Source organism: Mixophyes fleayi, chromosome 7 (assembly GCF_038048845.1).
Source record: "Mixophyes fleayi isolate aMixFle1 chromosome 7, aMixFle1.hap1, whole genome shotgun sequence".
In the NCBI taxonomy this organism is placed as follows: Eukaryota; Metazoa; Chordata; class Amphibia; order Anura; family Limnodynastidae; genus Mixophyes; species Mixophyes fleayi.
In genome coordinates, this window is record NC_134408.1 from 60,813,528 (window position 1) to 60,838,283 (window position 24,756).

At 40.3% G+C, this 24,756-nt stretch overlaps 1 protein-coding gene across 4 annotated transcripts in view; it reads left to right on the forward strand.

Moving 5' to 3' along the window:
• Positions 1–6: 6 nt before the first annotated feature.
• Positions 7–24,756, forward strand: part of FAM234A (family with sequence similarity 234 member A) — a 44,037-nt gene continuing 19,287 nt past the window's right edge. Inside the window, exons 1-6 of one of the 4 annotated variants that reach the window (XM_075179892.1) lie at positions 7–93; positions 8,848–9,139; positions 10,597–10,710; positions 13,333–13,524; positions 14,613–14,743; positions 23,560–23,692. In XM_075179892.1, the coding sequence (XP_075035993.1) occupies positions 8,875–9,139; positions 10,597–10,710; positions 13,333–13,524; positions 14,613–14,743; positions 23,560–23,692 (835 nt within the window). In that variant the 5' untranslated portion in view covers positions 7–93; positions 8,848–8,874. The other 3 variants (XM_075179893.1, XM_075179890.1, XM_075179889.1) reach the window with 3 other exon arrangements.

The following is a 24,756-nucleotide window of genomic DNA, read 5'->3' on the forward strand; positions in this document are numbered from 1 at the left end:
AGATGGAGAGACCGGAAGTAGAGGTCCCTGTGTGATCAGCGCTCCGGGCACCAACACATATCACAGAGCACTGGTCTCTTGCCTCTGGTCAGTGTAAGTGGTATGCTGTGGTCACTATGGGACGTGGGTGACATGAGCAGGGAGATGAAGAGTGTGTATGTTGTGAAGTAGCGGGGTGCAGACAACTATACAGTACACGCAGTATTATTACTTTTGGACGACACTATTTTATTATTAATCCATTCCAGGCCGTGACTGAACGGCTTTCCCAGCTTAGTGGGCATGCTGGGACATGTAGTTGACAGCCCATTCATCGGGTCTGAGTTTAGCTCCTCCTCGACACATGTCATCAACGGTCCCCATCCCCGCAGCACAGGGCGGGGGTGCAGGGCCTGGAAGTGACGGAGAGCATGGTGCTGGGGTCCCGGAGCAGGAAGTGTATAGGTAGGAATGATGACGTTTACCCGGTTATGGCGAGGTTTATCCAATACAAGGTTACAACCCTTGAACATTGTATTTACTGACCATTTATTTTTATAAAACATCTAGTAACGGCCACCAGTTCTTACCGTGTTGTTGTATGACCCTCATGTATACATACAAAAGTAACCGTAGCAGCATGACCAGGGTCTGAAAATATGGGCTTCATAACCATTTACACCCGAATCCAATAATCTGGTACATGATGATTGCAATTTAGCAGCGTCAGAAGGATGTCATGATTTTATTGATCTCGGGGTTTTTTTTACTGTTGGGTGAGATATTTTTATGTTTAGTTTTTTTTACTGTTAGTAAATTGCATTGGGAATAGAAAATGATGAGCAGGCTTCTTGTACAATCTATTTACAATTGATACCAAGATTATTTCAAGCATATTTCCACTAAGAGAATTATTAATCACCAGCCCCTTGCATCATAGTGTTGTATTTGCATTGTAAAAGCACAAGTACGTTTTTAAGCTCCTTAGAGATCACTTAGACTTTTCCAATGAGTTTATTTGCTTTAAACGAAAGTGAACACAAGGCATTAAGGAAAATGCAACACACCATAACACTCGTAAAATCGCCAGTGGGTATGTGTTAACTAAATTCAATGGGCACTATTTTTATACCCATTCATATGCATTATACTAGCATTAAATACATGTAATTTAATGCCAGTGGGTATGAAAACTAATAAAATAAGCAGAGATTTCGGCACCGTATTAGCCGGCAAAGTGTTTAGCGAGACATCGAAGTGATATTCGGCAGCACCTTGCGGATAATTGAATGTTCTCCATAGAATCTATTTTTTCGGTCTTCTCATGAAGTATTGAGCATCACTGGTTTGTAGCCTAGGCCAGGTTGTCGGAGGCAGGCTAATGTTTCAAAGGCGGATGCACCAGGACTGGGAGAAAGACAGGATGTGAGGAATAAAGTAGAGGGGACATTGAAAAGTGATATCAAGTAATGGACATGGGAGACTAAGGATATTGTGGTGTTGGTGGTAAAGGAGATTTCAAGGGAGGTAGTGACACTGGTAGAGGAGGAAAGAAGATAAGCTCTTATTTATACATATCGAGCTTTAGGTAGCTTTGCAACATACATGTAGATATTGGAGAGTTGGTTACAAGATAGAGCACAGGGAGGAGAGGTGGATTTTGATTTTGCCAGTGGAAAGTTGGTACTGGAGGATTGAAGTAATGAGTGAATTAGTTCACCAAAAGAAGAAGTGCAAAGTGAGAAAACCAGAGGGCCGAGAACAGAGTCTTGTGGGACCCCAACAGATAGTTGCAGTGGATGGGAGGATGTGCCAGAGGTAGAGATCGATCATTCATTATAGATGTCTTGTCTTCTTCTTGGTATGGTGTTAACACTAATCTGAATGCTATAGACAACTGCCAAAGGTACTGCTTTAATGTAGATGTTGATCAAATAATAAAGTACACTTCATAAGGCAGCGCAAGCTCAAATTATCTTTTTTTTATTGACATGAAAATAATAAGACAGTAAGGGGCATATTCAATTCTCGGCGGAAATGCCGAAAATCTCGCTGTCCGTGCATTATTACCGTCATTACGGTAATAATGCGCGGAAAAACAGTTAATATGGTAATTTTCTCGCTGAATATGCCCCTAAGAGTGTACTTAATTTTTCACACACTGCTCCTTCATGTTGGCTTACATTTTGATGATCAAATAATGACAACGTAAAATCTGTTATGTATTATTTGCTACATGACATTTATCACATCTTAGTACTTGGTGAGGACTCGATGATTATTCATTATATGTAGAAGCACAGATTTAAAAGTGTACCTTTTTTTTTAAACACATCTAAGTTATGACAAAATGCTTTCTTTCTTTTTTAAATAAAATATTGGCATTCCGTCAGTTTTTTTTTTATATAATCTTTCTTTATTGAAGAAAGAACAAACAAATGTAACAATGGACATCAATACATTTCGAAGCACAAAGAGAAAACCATCCTCAAAATTTGTCACTGTTAAAGAATAATAAAAAATAAATAAAAGACAGATAAACAAGTGTAGGAAATGTGGGGGGTGGGGGCATTCTGATAATTCCAGTATAATTGGAACATCTAGATGTAGCTCACCTGCCAATATGGGAGCAGGTCAGGTTGTCTGGATAAAATAAAATAGAGATGTATATATACCGGGCACTTATGAGTTCATATAATACAGTACTTAGTTATACAGCAGATTGTCTTAGTTCACCATATTCCTGTATACGTAATCTCTCCGAGATAGGTAATTCTGGGATGGTTGATCAATGTCTTTGCTTTTTTATGAAGAATGTCCAAGACTTTATCTGATCCCTCCGATATTTCCTCGTATATACAAAGAGAAAAAACGGAAACAGAGAAAAGCAATTCAGCAATAATTTCTCTTAATAATGGTATATACTATAACCCAATCAAAGATTGGATGTATGTGCATGAATAAATATTCATAGTACGCACCACGTGTAAAATAAATAATAGTGCAACTTTAGATAGTTATAATATAGGGGTTGGTGGGGTTAAAAAACCCCTTCCAGTCTGCTTACTTTTATAGCACAGATAGTTTATCGTTAAGGTCACAATCTCCACGATGTATGTTCAACTCCAAATGTCACATGGAAAACAAGTGAACATAACAAGCACATAGTGCATTATCTCCAAACGACCTTTTTTAATGTTTCTTACAATCACAGACCAACATAACATAAAATGAAATAAAAAATAAAATCAGATAAAGTCTTGGACATTCTTCATAAAAAAGCAAAGACATTGATCAACCATCCCAGAATTACCTATCTCGGAGAGATTACGTATACAGGAATATGGTGAACTAAGACAATTTGCTGTATAACTAAGTACTGTATTGTATGAACTCATAAGCGCCCGATATATATACATCTCTATTTTATTCTGTATGGTTTTGTAGAGGAAAGTGACTTCTACGGTGCTATATTAGGGCTGCTATATATGAGAGCGCTGATAAAAGCCACATACCTAGTTTATCTAATGTCTGGACAAAATGCTGAGAGGTTATTCACGTTCCATGAGGGAGCGGTAAGAAGGAGTGTCCTTGATTTCGAGTTATCGGAGCCATATTGCCATAAATTCTGTAAATTGATCTTAGCTAGACATGGAAATATCATCCATGCTCATGTAAAGATCTATCCTATTAAACCACTCTATAAGGCTTGGGGGAACAGCAGGTCTCCAGTGTATTGGGATCCACCACTTACACGCCATTGTTTAAGTGTCTAAGCAATTACTTTTTTAATATATTGGGAGATCAAAATATTTGGAAGGTTGAATAACCAAAAGTGTGGGGCCATTGGCACTGGCATTCCACAATTTCCATAGCATATTCTCTAACCTTATACCAGAAGGGTGCTAGAGCAGTGCTGCTCTACCAAATGTGCAGTGGATACCCTATTCCCGTACCACACCTCCAGCAGGAACATCAAACACCCAGATGCATTTTATAAAGTTGAGATGGGCACCTGTATCAACGAGAGAGGATCTTGAACTGCGTCTCCACTACAGAAAGACTAGTGGAGTGTAAATTTAAATACTGTCCATGTCTGGTTGTGCCTCAGTTAACAATCTCAGGTGATTCTTTTCACCATTTTTCTCTTGATATTATCTTTGGTTGTGAGAGCACCCCCTCATTTTGTATTTCCTACATAATTACAAATAATTCTTAGGTACAAATGATGAGGAAGTCTTAACCTTAGAGCGAGATGGATTTGCTTTTTTCTATGTTACTTGACCTTCCCAGTTCCCGGTCCCAAGACCTGGCGTAACCTGGTAAGGAGTTGTATAGGTTGACATTAAGGAGGTTGTAGATAATATAGACCATTGGGGAGATTCAATTAGCCGTGAAGTGTCTCCGGAACGTCCGTAAAACATTTTGCAGCAAAGTTTTGACAGAAGTCTTGAGCAGAGATTTCTACCGTAATTGCTGTAAATGTACGCACACCACATCACCCGCAACTGAACCCCCCACCACCACATTTGTTTGGGTTCTTGAGAGACTCAACACAGGTCTTCAAAGCTAGTTCGATTTCTTCCCACCCCAGCCAGGATGGCCTTATCTTGTAGGCAGTGTCTATTTTGCAAGTATAACCAGAATTCAGAAGGTGGAATACCCATTTCTTTTTGCAAAACGGGTACGGCGCACACCCTTCCATTCACCACTAACTGATCGCTTCAGACCACTGCTTAGGTAGACCATGACCTAAAAGCCACTGGTGACAGTCCTGGTGGGAAGTTAAGGGAGTAAAAGGGGATAGTGGAGATTATGGAGATATTAAAGTCCTTAGTCTAGTACAGCAATGAAGAATGGGACCGATGGTGGGGTGGAATGAGTGTGGCAATTTGCAAAGCTACGGAAGAACACTGGGTAGATTTCCCATATAATGACCCTAATGACTCATAACCCATTCTTTGGAGTCAGTTGCTCTGGTCCATTCTAAAATCCTATTAAGTAGAACAGCCTGGTAATTTTTGGAGGACAGAGGTAATTGCAGACCTGTCTGTGTTTTTTGCCTATAGAGAATATTATGACAAAATCCAGGGGGTTTTCCTGGCCAATCAAATTTGCGGACAAGTTTTTGTAGATCAGTAAAGTATCTGGGAGGAATGTGAATAGGGAGTGTTTAAAGGAGGTATAGATGCTTGGTAGGGTGTTCATTTTAATGATGTCGATTCTCCCTAGCCAGGAAAAGAGCTGAGACCGCGAGTTCCTAAAGTCCATGCACGAAAAAATTAGCCTTGTACAAGTTAAAGAGACCTTTTGTTAATAATACTCTGAGATATGTGTTGTGACTGGAGTGCCAGGTAAAACAGAAGTAATGTTGGAGCCCCTCTAAAGTTGGTGAAGTAATCAAGAGGTTCAGAGCCATAGATCTGGCATAATTTATTTTTAAGTTGGATAATTCAACAAATTTCTTAAATTCTAAATCAAATTGGGCTATGAAATCACAGGGAGAGGGAAGATTGCCAGATCGTGTGCAAATAAAGCCAGTTTATGTTCTGCTCCCCCCCCCCCCCCCCACACACACACACACACACGAGACACACCCCTGGCACATCAGGATTGTTTGTAATTGACCCGACCAAGGCCTCCATGCAAAGGACAAATATCGGGGGAGAGCGGGCCACCTTGCCGTGTCCCATTGTGTATGGAAAACATGTCAGAAAGGGAGCCATTGACTTTAATTCGAACTGTGAGATTCTTTTAAAGGGAAGGGTTCTGTGTTAGCAGGCAGGACCCAGTCCCATGTGCTCCATGTCCCCAGTGAGGAAATGCCAATCTATTCTGTTAAAAACCTATGCGGCGTTAAAGTAGGATTTGACATGCCCTTAAACGAGTACATTAAGTCAATGATCTTTGTGGTGTTATGTCGGGCTTCATGTCCCGGGACAAAACCAACCTGGTCACTTTGGTTTGGTTGGCAATTGGTAATAAAAGTTTTAAGCGATTAGCTAGCATTTTTGCAAAAAGTATCAGGTCGACAAATTGGCCTGTAGCATGAGCATCGGGAGGGGTCCTTGCCATCTTTGTGGAGAATAGTGATATGGGCTTTGAGTGACTACAGAAAGAAGCCAAACTCCTTGGGGATCTCATTGAAGGATCTCAGGAGTAGAGCATTCAATGTGTGCCCAAAAATGTTATAATAACTTATAGTGAAACCATATGGGCCTGGACTCTTGCCCAACAGTTTGGGGGAGAAGGCATCCTCTAACTCCTTCAAGGAGAATTGTTGGTCCAACATCTCTTTAGCAGTATCGGAAATTTTGGTAAAATTACACTTCTGAAGATAGTCCTTTGTCTTCTTTTTTAGGGTCAGTGACTGATTGGCCTTAAAAATATTACACAGCTTTGAATAATAAGCGTGAAAGGCAGACACAATCTCTTGGGTCAAATGGCACTATCTCCCGTCAGCATCTTTAATGAGTGGATAAAGGATACGGCTCGCTGGGAGCATAGTGCTCTAAGAGTTTCCCCTGCTTATTCCCCCACTGAAAATATTTGTGCTTACATTTTCTAAAGGCTAGATTTGTTTGGTCATTGAGCAGCCCTGGTTTCTGTCAACTCTGTCAGTGTCCCCCTGGCTAGAGAGGTCTTGTAACTAGTTTCGCGATCCCTAATTTTATGTAGGAGATCATTTTTAAGAGCATCCTTTTGCTTTTTGATGAATGCACCCAATTGGATCAGTTTACCCCTTAAACACATTTATGGGGCTTCCAGATAGTAACCTTTGATGTAATCTGAGTCATTGTGCTCTATATATTCCGCTATTGTGGATTCAATTTGGAATTTACAATAGGGGTAATCTCTGAAATCAATTAAGCCACTTCATGAATATGCTGTAGATTGCATTTGTTTCCAATGTAGATCTAATTGCTTTAATGCAGTTCAAGGACCACTAAACGTAAATTGCAAATTGCCATATAATAAGAGCTACTAATAATACCTTTCACAAATATATATGTATTAAGTTCCTAAACTTTGAGGGAACTGATATTCAACATTTTTTTCTCATGTGTTGTGCAGCTGAGCGCAAGTTAGATTCCACTATTGACCTTTTACTGTGAAAGGGGGCTAAAGCTGGCCAAACAAGTTAAATTCCGAACTTAACATTTAACTGTTTTAGACAAATGGTTACAAAATGTGTGCGTGAAAATATATTAATTACAATCAGAGTTAGATATTAGATCATTTGATCATTACAATGATTGGGAATGGTAAAATGTTTTAATCTGAAGTTGTAAAAGTGAAGTGTTTTGAAGCATGTGTATTTGAATGATGTAGCAAAAGTTTAACAGTGTTATAAAGTGTGCAATGATTGCCTGTTCTTAATATAATAATTTTTCCAAAAATACAATTGCAACATTGGTGCTGTAATTAAAGTTTATCTAACCGTATATAAAGCAATTGATTTTTATTTTATTTTTTTCTCATCTAAAACCGAACTAAAAGTGCCTGCCTGCAGTGTCCTTTAATGGGATTACTGTCAGTGTTGCTTCAAGTAAGTTTAATTTTTGCCTATTTATTCAGGCGCACACCATCACAGTAATCACAGTGTATGTTAGCCATTACAGACTGACGTTGGTGAGGAGTTGCCCATACACATTAAATATTAAATTACACATTTTGGGTGAAGATAAATCCTTTATAAATTTTGCATTTTCCTGAAGAATATTGTCTTAAATGTTTCCAATATTAACCAGCCTCACCACTCAGCACAAAAAAAATCACAGCATCTTCCCAGCTCTATTCATAAACTCAAAATTCTGTGACAGATAGTATGGCATTATATCAATGGAAATATAATTGCATTAAAATATTATAAATCCAAACATTTCGCCAGCCTGTGACACCTTCACAAACATGTATTGTCAGGTAACCTGGTCTGATGCAATGAGCTGTTCATACCTATCTTCCAATGGAAGGTGGAGGAGTTCATACAGGGGACATGTTCCAGGCACCAGGATGCATTTCTAAGTTGCTAAAAAATGTTCCATCTTTTCCAATATATATGTGCATTGTGCTGTGCTTGTGGTGTACTTGCGTGCACCTGCATGGTGCAATGGATCGATTTAACATTTTATGAAAATTTCAGTTCTCCATCTCTGAAGTAGTATACATTAGGCATGCTTTCATATGTCCACAGTATTGCTGTAAGCTCATTTAAATATGTAGTTCTGCTAATGGTGTGGGACAGGTAGACCACACCATCCTCTTGCGTAAAATGTACTTCTTTAATCACAGGTTCACATGCAGCTCCATAGAAATATACCCATAGGTGCTGATTCATTAAGGAAAGCAAGGCAGAAGAAAGGAGTAGATTTGCTCCTGGACAATACAATGTTACAATGCAAGGAGTGCAAATTAGTTTATTACTACTAACTGCTTTTTCATGTAACACACAAATACTCAGTAGCTTTATATTTACAGTGAAATTTAAACTTGATCTTTCTAGGATGTGTCCTACCCCCAACTATAAATCTGTTCTCACATTTTAAATTTACCTCTCCCTCCAATGCAATATGGTGCAAATTTACTTTCTATTTTTATTTTTTTGCTTTGCTTTCCTTATTGATTCAGGACCATGGTCTGTTAATGACTTTTAGTGATGTCATGACTTCTCTTGTGCTGCACCCTTTGTTTACATTTAGCAAGTGTTATAGTTTTTTGTATGTTTGTTGTTTTAATATAATATGTATGTATAATATATTTATGTACATTCTAATAACAGTCCCCAATGATTTTAAAGTTAGGTATTGCTGATGTGCATGTAATGGAAATTTAGGATTTCAACATAATCAACCTTCTTTCTGCTTACAGAAGGTATTCGTGTCTCACTCTGACATCATGAACACTAAGGATATAGATGAGGAAGACCACCCTTTAAAAAGCAGTGATGTGAACGCTGTAGAAAACAATGACAAGAGTGGGGAAAAAAATGTATGCATTAAAAAGCAGAGTGGACTTTCACGGTTGTCAAGAGTTCGCACTGCATTCTTTTTTGGAGCATTGTTTCTTTGTCTCACAGTGGTGTTTGCCTTTTCATTTATTATTCCTTGTCCAGTGAGACCATTTTCTCAGAGAACTTGGAGCATACAGTATGACAATGCAGGTAAGTTAGTCAAGGCAAAATACACATACGCACTCACAGAAATCAAAATACTGGTTTGTGGGATGTTTAGGAAAATGTATGTAATTTCTGGAAAAAATAGTCCTACTAAGTCTCTCCCTTGGGCAGAGCAAAGCAAATACTTGCACGTCTGTGACCAGCCATGGCACATTTTAAGAGCAAGTATTTCCACTGTCAGAAATTAATATGTAAATGCCAGTCTATTACTGTGCTCAGAAATATAGCATAAGTTACTGAACAGTTTGTACTCAACTAAATATTTCTAGCATTCTGTCTTCACAAATATGTGTAGGAAAGAGATATTCACTCTCATCACAGTTAAATGGGTAGAGAATGGGGGAGTGCAGAAGCCTATTGACCATAGCAGAAACATACTCTATAATTGGGTGGAATCACACACCGGAACATGGCCAATGGTATCAGCAAAACTGTAAGGCAATATTGGACATACTATGTTTCCCTATGTGATCTTATTGTCCTATATCGGCAATCGGCTATTGTCCTAGATATGTGAGCTCTGTCTTTTGCTGCTTGTAATTAAGGCAGTGGTTAATATTACTGTTCACAATACTTTTGGTCATACTTGCAGTGGAATTGAGGCTTAACCATCACGCTTTTTATTTTAACTGCTCTTTAACTGTTGGGGATGGTGCCAACCTTCTGGTTGCTTAATTTTATCATTCATTTTCAGCTTGTGTCTTTCATTGAAGTTTTGACAAACCATACAAACTTTCTGATGTGTTTTTCCTCATGAGTTAATTATTTTGCTTTCTGTTGCACCAAATGTGTATTATCCTTCTGTCTGTATTTTAGATACTCAGTGTCATGTACTGAAACTTTGTATTACCATTAAAAAATCAGACCGGAAGAAGGAGATACAGAAAATATGTGATTGATTTGTACAGTGTACACCCAGAGCTCTTGTGTGGTCCCAGCAACACCCACATTGGCTGAGCATGCCAAGAGGGAATGTGGAGAGTACATTGACACTAGCTACAGTTGTGTTGTGTTTTGTTTTGTTTTGTTTGTAATAGATTTTTGTAAGGAATTCCCTTCATTTAACTCATGTTATTTCATATATTACTTTGGCACACAGCACTCATAGTGGATGTTTCAATTCAGCACAAAGTCAGTCCCATTGGAGCCTCGCGTAATGAAACTCCGCAGGATGTTAGGTTACTAAAACATCGCTCTATGAGGTTTGAGCAAAAATAAACAATGTTTTTTGTAATGCAGGAGCACATCATGGGATACTCCAACGGGACTTTGCGCTTAGTTCTTCAAGCTTAACACCTATGTTTACATTGCACATGATAATTAATGGACTAATTGTAAAACATCCAGGGTAATCTCAGAATTTATGTTCAGCATGAAAGGGAACAATGTTTGTACTGTTTGTTCATAATAGAATAAATGGTTACTATATGTATTTTCAACAGTTGGTTATGCTTTTCTGGCCACAGAAGATGTGAACAAGGATGCAGTGCAAGATGTTCTTTTTCTTTTAAAAACTGACAATTCAAGCAACTTAAACGTATCCTGTGATGATGAAGGTAATGACTCTCTGCAGATGACTGTAGATGTTTGCTTGTTTAAAGAAAAGCTACTATCCGTTTGCAAAATGTGTAAATTTAACCCATGCACTAAACTCAATTTAAGAACTCCCCTTCCCCCAAAATACAACTTTCACAGCTAGTGAGTTGGTTCCAGTCATGGAAACAAGTCAAACCCACATCATTAGCCTACAAACGGTTAGTCTTAGACTCTTAAGACAACTTTCCACAAGACAACAAATCAAAGCAAATTTGCAAGCAGATCGAGGACCCATTGACTATGAGGATTGGGAAGATGTTTTTGGGGTCCCCAAGCTAATCTCTATAAATATTTTAAATAAAATTACCCAACTAAATTTATATATAGGGAACATATGAAACCCCACAAAAATATATATACATTTATGGGCTATGAATAGTACATATTATGTGGAGGTTGGCACTTCTTATGCCTCCTGTTTTGGACTGTCCACATTTAAATAAATACTGGCAGCAAATGACTCCAAAATCTAACTTGGTTTAAACAAAGATAAAGAATTTTCCAGAGACAGTTAGCTGCTTAGCTGGTGCATATTGAAGTATGTGATGTGTCTCAGTAGACCTTAGAGGACTGCAATCAATTTAATGTCATTATTATTATATTTGTCTATGATATACTTTTTCTCTTTATATATGGGGCTAGATTTACTAAGCTGCGGGTTTGAAAAAGTGGGGATGTTGCCTATAGCAACCAATCAGATTCTAGCTTTCATTTATTTAGTACCTTCTACAAAATGACACCTAGAATCTGATTGGTTGCTATAGGCAACATCCCCACTTTTTCAAACCCGCACCTTAGTAAATCTAGCCCCTGGTCTCTAAAGCCTGTTGAATAGAAAATACATTGAAAGAATTTAATTATTTATTACACATTTGAACAATACTGAAACATTTGGATATTTCCAGGAACATATCTTTAAGACTTGGAACTGAGCATGGAATTTAGGTACAGTTAGTAAATATGGTATTATGTGAGGACAGTTTTCCTCATCTGTATATTTATTTAGTGGAATGTCAAATTATATATAGGTTTCTCTGCAAGAGTTCAGTCACTTATCATAAACTCCTGTATTATGGTTTTGTGTGCATGCAGTTGTTTACAAATATTACATTGAATGTATTGAATTTATAATCTAATGTACTAGTAGGCTGGTATTGAAAAAGCAAGAACAATTAGATGCTCTTATGAATATCCACACTGCCTGAAAAACCATTAAGGATGCACACGTACTGGTCCTATTTAGGGTAACATGACACTCAACATACAGTATATTTTAGACAAAAAGAATGGAAAGATGAGATGGACACCAGTGTTATTGAAGACAAATTCAGTATATAATATATTGAATATAAATTAAAAATCCACAGCTCAGAAAAAGCATAATGAATCAATTGTGTGGTAGGTATTTCAGTTGATAGTTTGTACACAAATAAATACAGTTACAGTCCCTTGCAATGTAAATGGATTAAACCTAGCAAAGTTTGAATGTGATGGAGGGAAAAAAGACAACACTGTGTCCAGAATATGATACTAAGGGGCTAATTCAGTTAAACACAATGATCCATGCACACAGAAGTGCTTGTTTCTCTAGAAGGTGTAGAGGTATATAATAAATAAGTAAAGGGCCAAGAACAGCGCCTTGTGGGACCCCAACAGATAGTGGGAGTGGAAGGGAGGACGTGCCAGAGGTAGAAACAACATACATTCCTATGCATAATGTTGCACTTACTAACCCAGTAATGTAAAATGGGAAGACAACACAATAGTGAGTAGCTTAGTATAGCTTGTCCCATAGGCGGTTGGCTATGTTACAGGAGAAGGAAACAGCTACTTGACTACCATGTCCTGTGATTCTAAGAAATCGATCAGAGGCCATTTTTAGCCCTAACCTTAAGCTGACCACACATACTGAGATATCTCCAGTAATATTGGTAACTTTACCAATATCACAGCGTGTAACCTGAAAACCAGCTGAACAAACAAACTATAATCATCATCACCATTTATTTATATAGCAGCACTGATTCCTCAGCGCTGTACATAGAACTCATTCACATCAGTCCCTTCCCCATTGGAGCTTACAGCCTAAATTCCCTAACACACACACACACACACACACACACACAGATAATCAAAACATTTTATATTTTTGTAACAAAATAAATGGCAATGGTAATTTTTTTTCCTGATCTTGTAATTAAGCAATTATTATTTTTAATACTCATGCATGCATAGGATTCTACAGATGTTTAGGAGACAATCTAGCAAAGACTTTGGGGTATATTTACTAAACTGCGGCTTTGAAAAAGTGGAGATGTTGTCTATAGCAACCAATCAGATTTTAGCTTTCATTTACTTCGTGCATTCTACAAAATGACAGCTAGAATCTGATCGGTTGCTATAGGCAACATCTCCACTTTTGCAAACCCGCAGTTTAGTAAATATACCCCTTTGTGTAAGATGTGGCTATGAGAGGGAGAGAAAAGTTGAGCAATTGAACATCATGATAAGTTGCTGATTAGAGGATTTGTAATGTTATAGATATCAATATAAGGGATATTAGACATCTTCAATCTTTGCAGGACTCCAATCCCCATGCTTCTTGTTATCTGCCTTGTCTGGGACAAATGGAAGTGTCTTGTGGGTCAGACCTGTTGCTGATGATGATGTGCAGTTAGTGGAGTGCGGTATTCATAATCTTGGTGGTGTGGAACGTGCTGGCTGTCTAATTATTAGGAAATCACTATTCATATTAGCTATTGATTCTGAAACAGGTAAGATAATTTTGTTTCTACAGATAGTTTTAAATGATTATTTGTTGCTTAACTATTGTATGAATCCACTATGGTGTTTGAAATGTATCATTTAGCAGACAGTTTCTTATATTTAAATACCTATAATCACTTCCACAACCAAAAAGGGGATAGATTTTGTATTACTATAATTTAAGACAATAAAAGCCCATAGTTATCAATATATTATGTTAAAATGTAATTAAAAAGAAATAGACAACAAATATATCCTATCATGCGTGGACTAATAGAATGGGAAAGCATCAAGTTCCTGAGACTAAACAGTGGATACAAAATTACATTAGCGTAAGGTCCATTTGTCAGCTACGTTTCGTAGAAAGGTATTGTTCATACTTAAACCTTACGATACATCTGCATGATTAACAACAGACTATGGTGCTCATGCCGAGTTAGGTGTACGCCCATCTGCTTAGAGTAAAATACCTAAATGTGTATTTTGCTTGCCCACAAAAAACACATACATCTACATCCATATGCAGATTTGGTACTAGCACTTACTTATGCTTAGGCTGAATGGGATAAGGAAGGGGAGTGCAAACATAGGCCGAGTACAGTTAGGGCGTGTTTGTGTAATTGCTACCTGAGGCAGAACCGCACGGATTCGCATATATGCCCGTAAGTAGCCATATCACTTGTGGATTCTGTATTATTGAGGTTTTTTTTTATTTAAAACAAACCTAATAGCAAATATGTTATTTGAGTTTTCTCTCTGTCAAAACAAATGTTAAACTTTTACTTGTGCTTACGTCCTGATTTTTCAAAGCACATATGCGACTGGTGCAGAGCTGGATGCATGTTGAGATGCACCTTGGGTCAGCATTGGGGACTAAATATTTTATTTTTGATAGGAATTTTTAGAGCTTTTTGGATGTATATGTGTCTAACTCAGCATGAGCCCCATGTGTCTGTCTATAATTTTTGTATAGCTGCAATTTTTAACTCTATCCCTTTTCTCCACATCCACTTTTCATATAAAAATTAGCCAACTGAATGTTTTAAAAATATATTGTATAAGCTTGTAGGATTCTGATATGTTACTTCTGGTCCAGGAAACATTTTGTGGGAAAAAGCAACTAACTTTGCGGCTAAATCGGTTGTTACAAAGCCAGTGTTGAAGATTTCCGATGTGGATCAGGATGGAGTAGAAGATCTGATGGTTTTTGTCACTGTTGGAGATGAAGTAAGGAGCACTAGGAAGAATTTCCTGATTCATTCTTTTTTGCAGTTAACTTGGATCTATTGACAAACACCAATAACAGTTTGGTTATATATTAATATTAATGAAGAATAATTAGCAGTAGGAAGGCACATTTTAACTCACATAGACCCTGTATTTTATGCAAAATGATACATGAAAAAGAGGATTTTTATACTTACGATAAATCCTTTTCTCTGATTCTATCTGGGGCACACTACTACCATGGGTTGTAAGAGGGGAGCGTGGAGTTGGCACTTAATTGGTTAACTTTGTTAAATGTATCAAGCTGACAGACCCACCCCCTCTGCAAGCCCTAGTAGCTCCTCAGTTTAGTTATAAAGCCCTAAGGAAGGGAAGTCAAAGACACCAAGAACACACACTAGAAGAGCAGAAGGGAGGCAATGCAGTGCCCCCAGATGGAATCAGAGAAACGGATTTATCCGTTTTTAAGTATTTAAGTATAAAAATACTGTTTTATCTTTCATCTTATCTGGGGGACACTGCTACCCTGGGGACGTTCTAAAGCAGTCCCCCTAAGGGAGGGACTGCTCGGACATCCCTGCCCGTAGAGCACTACGGGCAAAATTAGCATCCCAGGATGTAAAGAAATTAAAACGATAACATTTTTTAAATGTATGGACCAAGGGCCAGGTGGCTGCCCTACAAAGCTGGTTCGCCGAGGCACCATTTCTAGCCGCCTAAGAAGCCCCCACCGAGCGGGTGGAATGGGCAGCAATCCTATCTGGCACAGGTCTCAATGCATTTACATATGCCTTCTTAATGGTTGAGGTAAGCCATCTGGCAATAGTTAGTTTTGAAGCTGGCCATTCTCGTTTATGGGAATCAAACAAAAATAATAATGAATCGGTCCTACGAATCTGGACTATCCTTCTGACATAAATTCGGAGAGCCCTGACCACATCCAGAAACGCCATAGAATTAGTTCCAGATAAAGACCCTACCTCCCTGAACACTGGAACTACGATTTCCTGGTTAATATGAAAATCTAGGACCACCTTTGGTAGGAAGGAAGGAACCATACAGAGGACCGCCCTATCCTCATGAAAGACAAGGTAAGGTTCTCTACATAACCGAGCTCCGACACTTTGTGAGCCGATGCAATAGCTAACAAGAACGCTACTTTCCAAGAAAGAAAGCGAAAATCTGCCAACTGCAAGGGTTCCAAAGGTGGTCCCTGCAGCATATTGAGTACCAAGTTTAGATTCCAAGTGAAGTGGGCGGAACATACGGTGGCTGTATATGCAAAAAATTCTGTATATCCTCCAGTCGAAGGTGAAAAAACACAGAGAAAGCCAAGTTTTGCACATTTAAATAGGCTAAACGAAGCCCTGCCTCCAAACCATCCTGAAGGAAGGAAAGTAAACGAGGAAGGTGAAAGGAAGCCATGTGGAAAGGCTACCTTTCACACCACCTGATGTAAGTGCGCCAGATGCAGTGGTATATTTTAGCCGAGACAGGATTTCAGGCTGTCAACAGAGTGTCTACCACCCCTGGGGAGAACCCTCTAGACCGCCAAAGGCTGGCTTCAACAGCCACGCCGTAAAAGGAACATCCGAGGAAGGTCATGAGGTCCAGGTCTGGTAGACCCCCACCTCAGGACCAGCGACTGAAAGACTTCTGAATGATGCGCTCATTCCCCCAGCATTATTGCCTAATGGCTTAAATAATCTGCCCATCAATTCTGGATGCCTGGTATGAATACTGCAGAAATTGCAGGGACCTGTCATTCGGCCCAAGCAAGGATCCGAGATGCCTCCCTCATAGTTGCAGGACTTCTGGTCCCGTCTTGTCTGTTGATATAAGCCACAGCAGTGGCATTGTCGGATTGCAGATGGACTGGGAACCCCTGTAGGCTGGACTGGGCTCCTTGCAGGGCCATCAGCATGGCCCTCAGTTCTAAGATGTTGATAGGAAAGGAGGTCTCTTGACATGACCAATGACCCTGAATCCTGAGATGGAGAACCACAGCCCCCCACCCCTTCAAGCTGGCGTCTGTGGTCACTATGATTCAGGACCACTGTGCGAAGGACCTGCCTATCTCCAATTGTTCCTGGACTGTCCACCACTGAAGAGACATCCGCGTCACCGGGGATAACCGGATTAACTGGCGATCCAAGAGTAAGCGGGATTTTGACCACTTCTTTAAGAGGTCTCACTGAAAACATCGGGAGTGAAACCGTCTGAAAGGAGTTGTCTCGATGGTGGCCACCATTTTGCCTAGAAGATGGTCTGTTGCAGGCCAGAACTCGTGATGTCGTGTCCTGAACTGATTTGATTTTGTCCTCTGGGAGAAATATTTTCTGTACTCTGGTATCCATTGAGTCCCAGGAAGGTCATCCTCTGGGTGGGAAACAACTGGGATTTGTTGGCGAATGATTATCCAGCCATGGCGCTCCAAGGTGCTGATGGTAAAAACCAGGTGCCAGATTATGAACTGAGCTGAAGAAGCCTTGATGAACAATTCTAGGTATGGAACCATCCTCACTCCCATGGAGTGAAGACAGGCTGCCATGACTAACATTTTTTTTTGTAATCACCATTGGTGCCGATGAGAGGCCGAAGAGTAGCGCCCTGAATTGGTAGTGTAAGGAACATACTGTAAAATGAAGCAGGGGTTGGTGCCCTTACCAAATTGGGACGTGCAAATAGGCGTCTTTGATGTCTATTGGGGTGGGGTACAGAATAATGATGCTGATTATTCCGACAACACTTACCCCGACATCTTCACACCGAAGTGCTCCTTCCCGACGAGGCTCGATGACGACTGATGTGGCAACCGACAGGAAGCAATCGCAATGAATGAAGAAGCCGCCGCAACTTGACGTCACTTACATCCGCGACGCTGTGCCCATGTAAAATGTACTTTACAAAGTGTTGTACAGTACATTGTACATGGGCGCATACTTACATTACCCCCTTAACAGCAGCGTTCACAGCATCGCCGATGTAAGTGACGTCATCAAGTCGTGGCGGCTTCTTCGTTCATCGCGATTGCTTCCTGTCGGTTGCCACATCAGTCGTCATCGAGCCTCGGCGGGAAGGAGCCCTTCGGTGTTAAGATGTCGTGGTAAGTGTTGCCGTGGTAGTCAGCATCGATATGCTGACTACCACTGGTCTATTGACGCTAGGTATTTGCCTGCTTCCAAACCATTTATCACCAGTCAGAGAGACTCCAAGCGGAACCTGTCCACCCACAGGTGAAGGTTTAGCTACTTTAAATTTAGAATGGGTCTGAATGAGCCGTCCGATTTGGGAGCCAGATAGATATTGGAGTAAAATCCCTGTCCTCTCTGGTTACCCGGGGGAAAATTATGACCCCTGCAGAAAGAAGAGAGGCTACACAATGAAGCATTGCTTGTCTTATTTCCAGATCGCGGGGCAGGTTGGTTGAAAAAAAACGAGGGGCTGGACCCACAAGATTTATTACTATTGTAGCCCCTTGTCATGATGCCACAAATCCAAACCTCCTTGGAAACACGGCATCCACTGATCCCTGAACAGAAGCAGACGTCCTCCCGCGGCCGCGAGAAGGGGTGGAGGACAGTCATGCTGTCGGCTTCTCTTGAAGCTTGGATGAGGGACATCTTGCAGAGTAGGAAGACCCATCTCTGGGAGTGACCTCTGTACAGCGCTGCAGAATTAGTGGCGCTATATAAATAAATGGTGATGATGATGATCCCGAGTGGTCTAGCCCTGGAGGTCTGACCTCTGCAGGAGGGGTCCCCCCGAAAGGACTGCCAAAATTAACCAAATCTAGGAGTTCTAGATTTAGGTACATTTACCAGGAGACAGGTACTTTTGCCCCATGTGGCCTGGCAAGTAAAACTGCACCTGAGTAAGGCTTCCGCAATCTCAGTTAACTCAGCAGACGGAGGGAAACAGATCGCATGTCTTCTAATCTTTTTACAAAGACCATGATCAGAAGCCTTAGGTTCTTGTAGATCCAAAATGTCTAGGGCCTGACGAACTGCCAATACCAGGTCGTCAATACCCTGATATCTATGTGACTCCTCCAGGTCTGTTATCTGTGCAGAGTCAGAATCGTACATGAGTTCTCCCTCTTCTTCTGAAGATCCTTCGGAATCCGAGATGGATAGAAGAGGATACAGGGACCGGTGTTGTTTGTTTCTTGATAGAATCGGTCTTGGTGAGTCCAAGAAACGGTTTAACAGATCTAAGCCTCTGCAGACCAAGCCGGTTCTCCAGGAGGAGGGCCTGGGATGGCGAGTGAAGATGATGGGCCAGCCGGCCTAATTTCCCCTGTCTCAGTTGTTACTGGTAAGGTGATTCACGCAGGGGGGTCAGTAGCTACTAAAGTGGATAGGAGAACCGCGGCACCTGCTGGTATCTCCGCTGGCCTAGCCAGCAGCTGGACCACGGTTGCAACAGACTGTGCCAGAGAAGATCAAATGGGGGTAATATCTGCGCTTATATCCAGTAGGTCTGAATTGGCTGCCGTAGAACGGGGATAATGTAAAGGGGGGGGATCCCTCCCCCTGTTAGAATGCAGAAAACCTCAAGTAAACTCAGGGTAATCCCCAGGCGCCTGATAGAATACAAGATGAATGTACTGTAATGTATCTAAATCACAAACAAACAAATGTAGATACAAACAACGTAGTGTGAAGACATATATAATTGCTCTATCTTCAAGCTCAAAGTATTGGCAAGTATACAGGTAATTAAACACAGCATAAAGTTCAGCAGGATCTCTGCTATTTTAAAGTTCTGAAAAAAGTTCTGAAAAACGATGGAGGATGAAACAAATGTTCACTTTTTCAGTATCTATAAAATGGCTATATATATCAGCAATTGCGAGAATGTACATGAGGAGAATGAAATTCACTTACCCCGCTCCCGGGGGACCCGCTGTGTAGATGTCCATATTCTATATACTATCTACCTTTTTCGTCAAGAGGACACAAACCGGACAAGACATTACCGCATGCGCGAACTCAAGAACTTTTTTACTTTCACTTGGCAGCTGGATATGAAACGGCACGGGTGGGAGTCTCCGTAACGCATTCCTCCTACGGACATCTCCACAGCGGGTCCCCCGGGAGCGGGGTAAGTGAATTTCATTCTCCTCCTGTACATTCTCGCAATTGCTGATATCCCCAAAATACCAGAATGAATTAACTTTTATCCGTGGGACTGCAATTGACATCTGCTACCTGCACAACTCTGTGTACTGCACGAGTGATTCACGGACCTATATTACCTTATGTTCATTTGTAGAGGATTGGAATTTCGCTGTCCACTTGAAATTTTAAACATATACATTCAATGCCATTTTATAGATACTGAAAAAGTGAACATTTGTTTCATCCTCCATCGTTTTTCAGAACTTTTTTCAGAACTTTAAAATAGCAGGGACCCTGCTGAACTTTATGCTGTGTTTAATTACCTGTATACTTGCCAATACTTTGAGCTTGAAGATAGAGCAATTATATGTCTTCACACGTTGTTTGTATCTACATTTGTTTGTTTGTGATTTAGATACATTACAGTACATTCATCTTGTATTCTATCAGGCGCCTGGGGATTACCCTGAGTTTACTTGAAGTTTTCTGTGTGCCAGAGAAGATGCCCACACCATTCTCCGTGAGGGATGGTACACTAATCTGGGCCTGCGCGAGTTTGAACCCTGCGTCACAGTCTATACAGAGCGCCCCCGGGTCCTGTTGTCCAAAAGGTAACTTAGCCTTACATTTGGAACAAATAAAGTATTTTGCACCGGGAGCCTTTCCCTTGTCAGACATGTTTTTTTTGTTTTTTGGTCTTTTTTAAAGTAAGCAGTACAAACAGTCAGACAGGAAGTTTTTGGTATAGAATAAATGGCACAACTAGAAATGGGGGTTTTTTCCTGGCACTCTGGTACACCAATGAGTATCGGCAAGTAGATAGATGAACGTGGCTGCGAGGGAAGGGTGTGATGGAAATGCCGAACCATCTAATGACATCTACTTCATAACGCAGTATTCAACAGCAGCTCCTAAAATAGTTAAAACGGTGAAAAAACATTGAAACATCCTTCAAAAAGACCCCATCCTACAACATGTACTCCAACCTAATCCCAAGATCATTTTCAGAAAAGCACCAAGCCTAAACAGGACTTTGGTACGCAACCACATTCCCCCGCCACGACTAAGACAAACCACGATCACCTCTTCCAACCCCAGCGGCTTCTACCACTGCGGCCTATGCATAGGCTGCAAAAATATGAACATCCGGTCCACCAAACCTACAACTACATTCTCTTCCCCACACACCCACAAAGAATATCACATAAACCAGTTTCTCACCTGCAACAGCACCAATATTATCTACCTATTGGAGTGCACGTGCAAGCTGCAATACATCGGACGCACCATCAGAACTCTAAAAACCAGAATTTCTGAACATATCCGTAACATAAAGAAGGGATACCCACTACACAGTGTGTCGGATCACTTTCTTAAAGTACACAGCTGCAACCCCGAGGGCCTCAAATTCATGGCCATCAAACAAATCCCCAGCAACTGGAAAGGGGGGGATCACATCAGGCATATTAACAAAGAAGAGGCACGATGGATATACGATCTCAAAACACTCACACCCCACGGTCTAAACATAGACTTTGGAATGAAATCCATTGTGAACCTCTGAGTACCTTCCCCTTTGGCTATTAACGCACATCCCTACCCCCCCCCCCTTTTCTCCTCCCCCTTTATTCCCATCAGTTCCATCTTTGGCTCGCCCGCTGATCTTCGATACCACCCTCCTCTTAACCTATCCAGCCTTTAACCTATCCAGCATTTTACTATTCCCATATGCAGCATTGTCTATGTGATCATGATTATGCTCCAATAAATTTCACAACCCGCCTTGATACATAACGTACCCGCATCATCAACATCTGTAGTTATACATTGGTGTATGTATGTATATATACACACACTATTCCATTTGTCTATACAATCATTTTAGGATGTACCCACTTCTATACTATTGTCAATCACCGATATCCATACCCATTGCGGTATTTGCTGTCATTACCTCATGCTCCTAATCTCCCCCATATACCCACTCCCTTCCCCATACGCCTTATGTTTCCATCAAAACCACCTCCGGACTGAATGGGACTACCATGTAACATATAACCCATAACCCCCGCTACCTGAATCAGACCTCTCGGCCACCAAGCCGCCTCCCCATTCTCTTTCACCCATCAATCAAACTCCCCGCCTACCTTCCACCCACCCGTCATCCAACCGTCTCCGCCCACTGGCTAACTCAACCAATCACCCCCCTGCTTGTGCACCAATCAAACATTACCCTGGTGTACAATAATCCACGATTCCACACACCTTCCACTCCTTGAGAAAGTCCATACGTTGGACGAAACGCGCCGGTGTTTACGAATGCATCACCACATTGTTTGGTATCCTTGCTGAATTTCCTGTACCTACATGTAAGTGCATGTATTTCACATCCAATAAATGTAACAGCACTTCACTATGTGAGACCCCCTTTTCTTTTGAGCGACCATTTCCGCGTATGCGCTGATCGGGACTGAGCAGACACACCGCGAGTACCACTGTACTAATATACCCTATTATTAATAGAGTATAGAAGTATACAATTATATAGAAGATATATATAAAACATTATATATATATATATATATATATATATCATTCTATAGAGAATATAGTACTTAGACTTCCAACAGGCTATGGCAGGTCTGCAGGAGAGGAGTCTCAGCAGCGACTGCAGTGTTCAACCTGAGGGTCTGTTGGTTTCCCGGGCAGATGGCCTCCGCCATTGCTCCGATTACCAGCGCTCCTTGCCATATGGCAGTGCTGGTATATCGGCTAAATGTCAGTGTGACAACGGCTTAATTAAGCTGCCTGTCGGCACTGAAAACCGCCAGTGCTGTCAGTGAGAGCCGCTCTCTCTCACTGTGGGACAGCTCTAATGTGGCTGTATATGGAGGAAGCGTGCACTCTCTTATAGTGCATGCTACCTGAATTCAAGAACCACTATGGTGAAAGAAAAATAAATTAAATAAAATGAAAGAAAACTAACTATCAGTACAAGAAAGCCCAACTCCTTATACACTTAATATAAAACTGAGGAGCTACTAGGGGTTGCAGAGGGGAGGAGTCTGTCAGCTTGATATATTTAACAAAGTTAACCAATTAAGTGCCAAATCCACGTTCCCCTCTTAAAACCCACGCTAGCAGTGTCCCCCAGATTGGATGAATGAGAAAGTATCCTTTCTTTTTGAAGAGGTATCCTACTGAAATTAAAGTGATATTTGTAGTTGTATTACATTATGTTGGATGTCCCTAACTTCCCATTTCTGGTGCAAAGTTGTCATTGACAGATTACAAACAATATGTTAACATATTTTTATTTCACTGTTATTAATTACTTTTTAAATGGTTCCGTTGTCATCTGTATTTCCACTCCGCTTTAATAGCAGCTCATCCCTAATGCCAATGACATACTGTACAAATTACTGCAAAGGGGACACTTTCAACAGCTTTCTAGTAATCTAAAAACATTAATTTCATTGCTGTTTTTTTGTTTTGTTATATTGTTTTGTTTATTATTTTAAATGGTATATTGAGATGAATATCACCAGTACCAATACTGTTTGTGGAAAAATTCAAATTTGCGTACCTGAAATTAACTTAGTAGGAGCACAATACAAATGATGTTTGAGGTACAAAGTATGATTCTCTGCATATTGAGTGTTAATTGTAAGTATATTTTATGTCTTCTTTTAGCTACAGAGTGCAATATTTTCAGGAAAAAGTGGTGAGCGTGTTGGCCAAAACTGGAGAATTGGTACTGAAAAACCAAGCAATCATTACGTACATGTTACAAAGTCGGAGGCACTGTATGTCCTATTTTTTGAAGGTAACACTCTCTTATAGATATAACTACATATTTGTTTTCTGTTTTTGTTTGCAAGAAAACTACATAAACCAAGTCCTAGCAAAAGACTTACTGAAGAAGAAATGAGAAATATATAAATACAACAAAATTGGATAAGAAAAGCAAGTGGCGGGTGGGATTGGTAAGATTTAAGGAAATGAGGGAGGAGATTATATTAAAACCAGAAATCTAACTACCAGGGCTGCCATCAGAACCTGTGGGGCCCAGTACTATTATTATTATTATCGTTTATTTGTTAGGCGCCACAAGATTTTCGCAGCGCCGTACATAGTACGTAGACTATACAGGGTGAAACAGTACAGAACAATAAACATAAAGTACCAATACTTCAGAAACTAGACTACAGCTACTTCACTTGTCATTCACCATTATGTAGTTTTATTTTAATCCTGACCTGGGCAATGAGAATCATCTGCTGAAGCCAAGCTCTAGTTTTGGCCATTCTAGCAGCCAGTACAATTTGGGAAGCAAGCTTCCATACCTGTTTAGAACAAGAGTCAGAATGCAAAAATAATTAAGCCGCCTAAGGTCCAGCACCAAGGTAGTCTCTGTCAACTGATTTAATAATGAAAGCACATTACTCCAAAAGGTAGCAGATACAAGACAACTCCATTGCATGGAGAAAAAAGTCCCTAGAACCACTCAATCCCTAAAAGCATGATGTGGGGTTGGGCCTGGGGAGTAACAGGCAGGTAAAATGTATTGCTGCTACAGGTGTCCTATACCACTTATGGAGGACTGGTCACCTTCTAAAATAATAACATTCTTCCAATAGAATAACATTCTTCCATACTTTGGCAACCACCAGTCAATAACTACATCCCTTTTTAATAACACTTGAACTCACAATAAAGGTAGCCAGTTTATGGGCTGAGCCCATATTCATGAGAATGCAGCTTATCAAATCACTAGAAACTAGGGACATCATTGAGGCACAGAGTTCCTAGAAAATTAATAGGCAGATATGTTGCTGTTTTTTGGTGAATTAATAGGCTTTGTTCTCATTAATATTGGTTGAATACTCA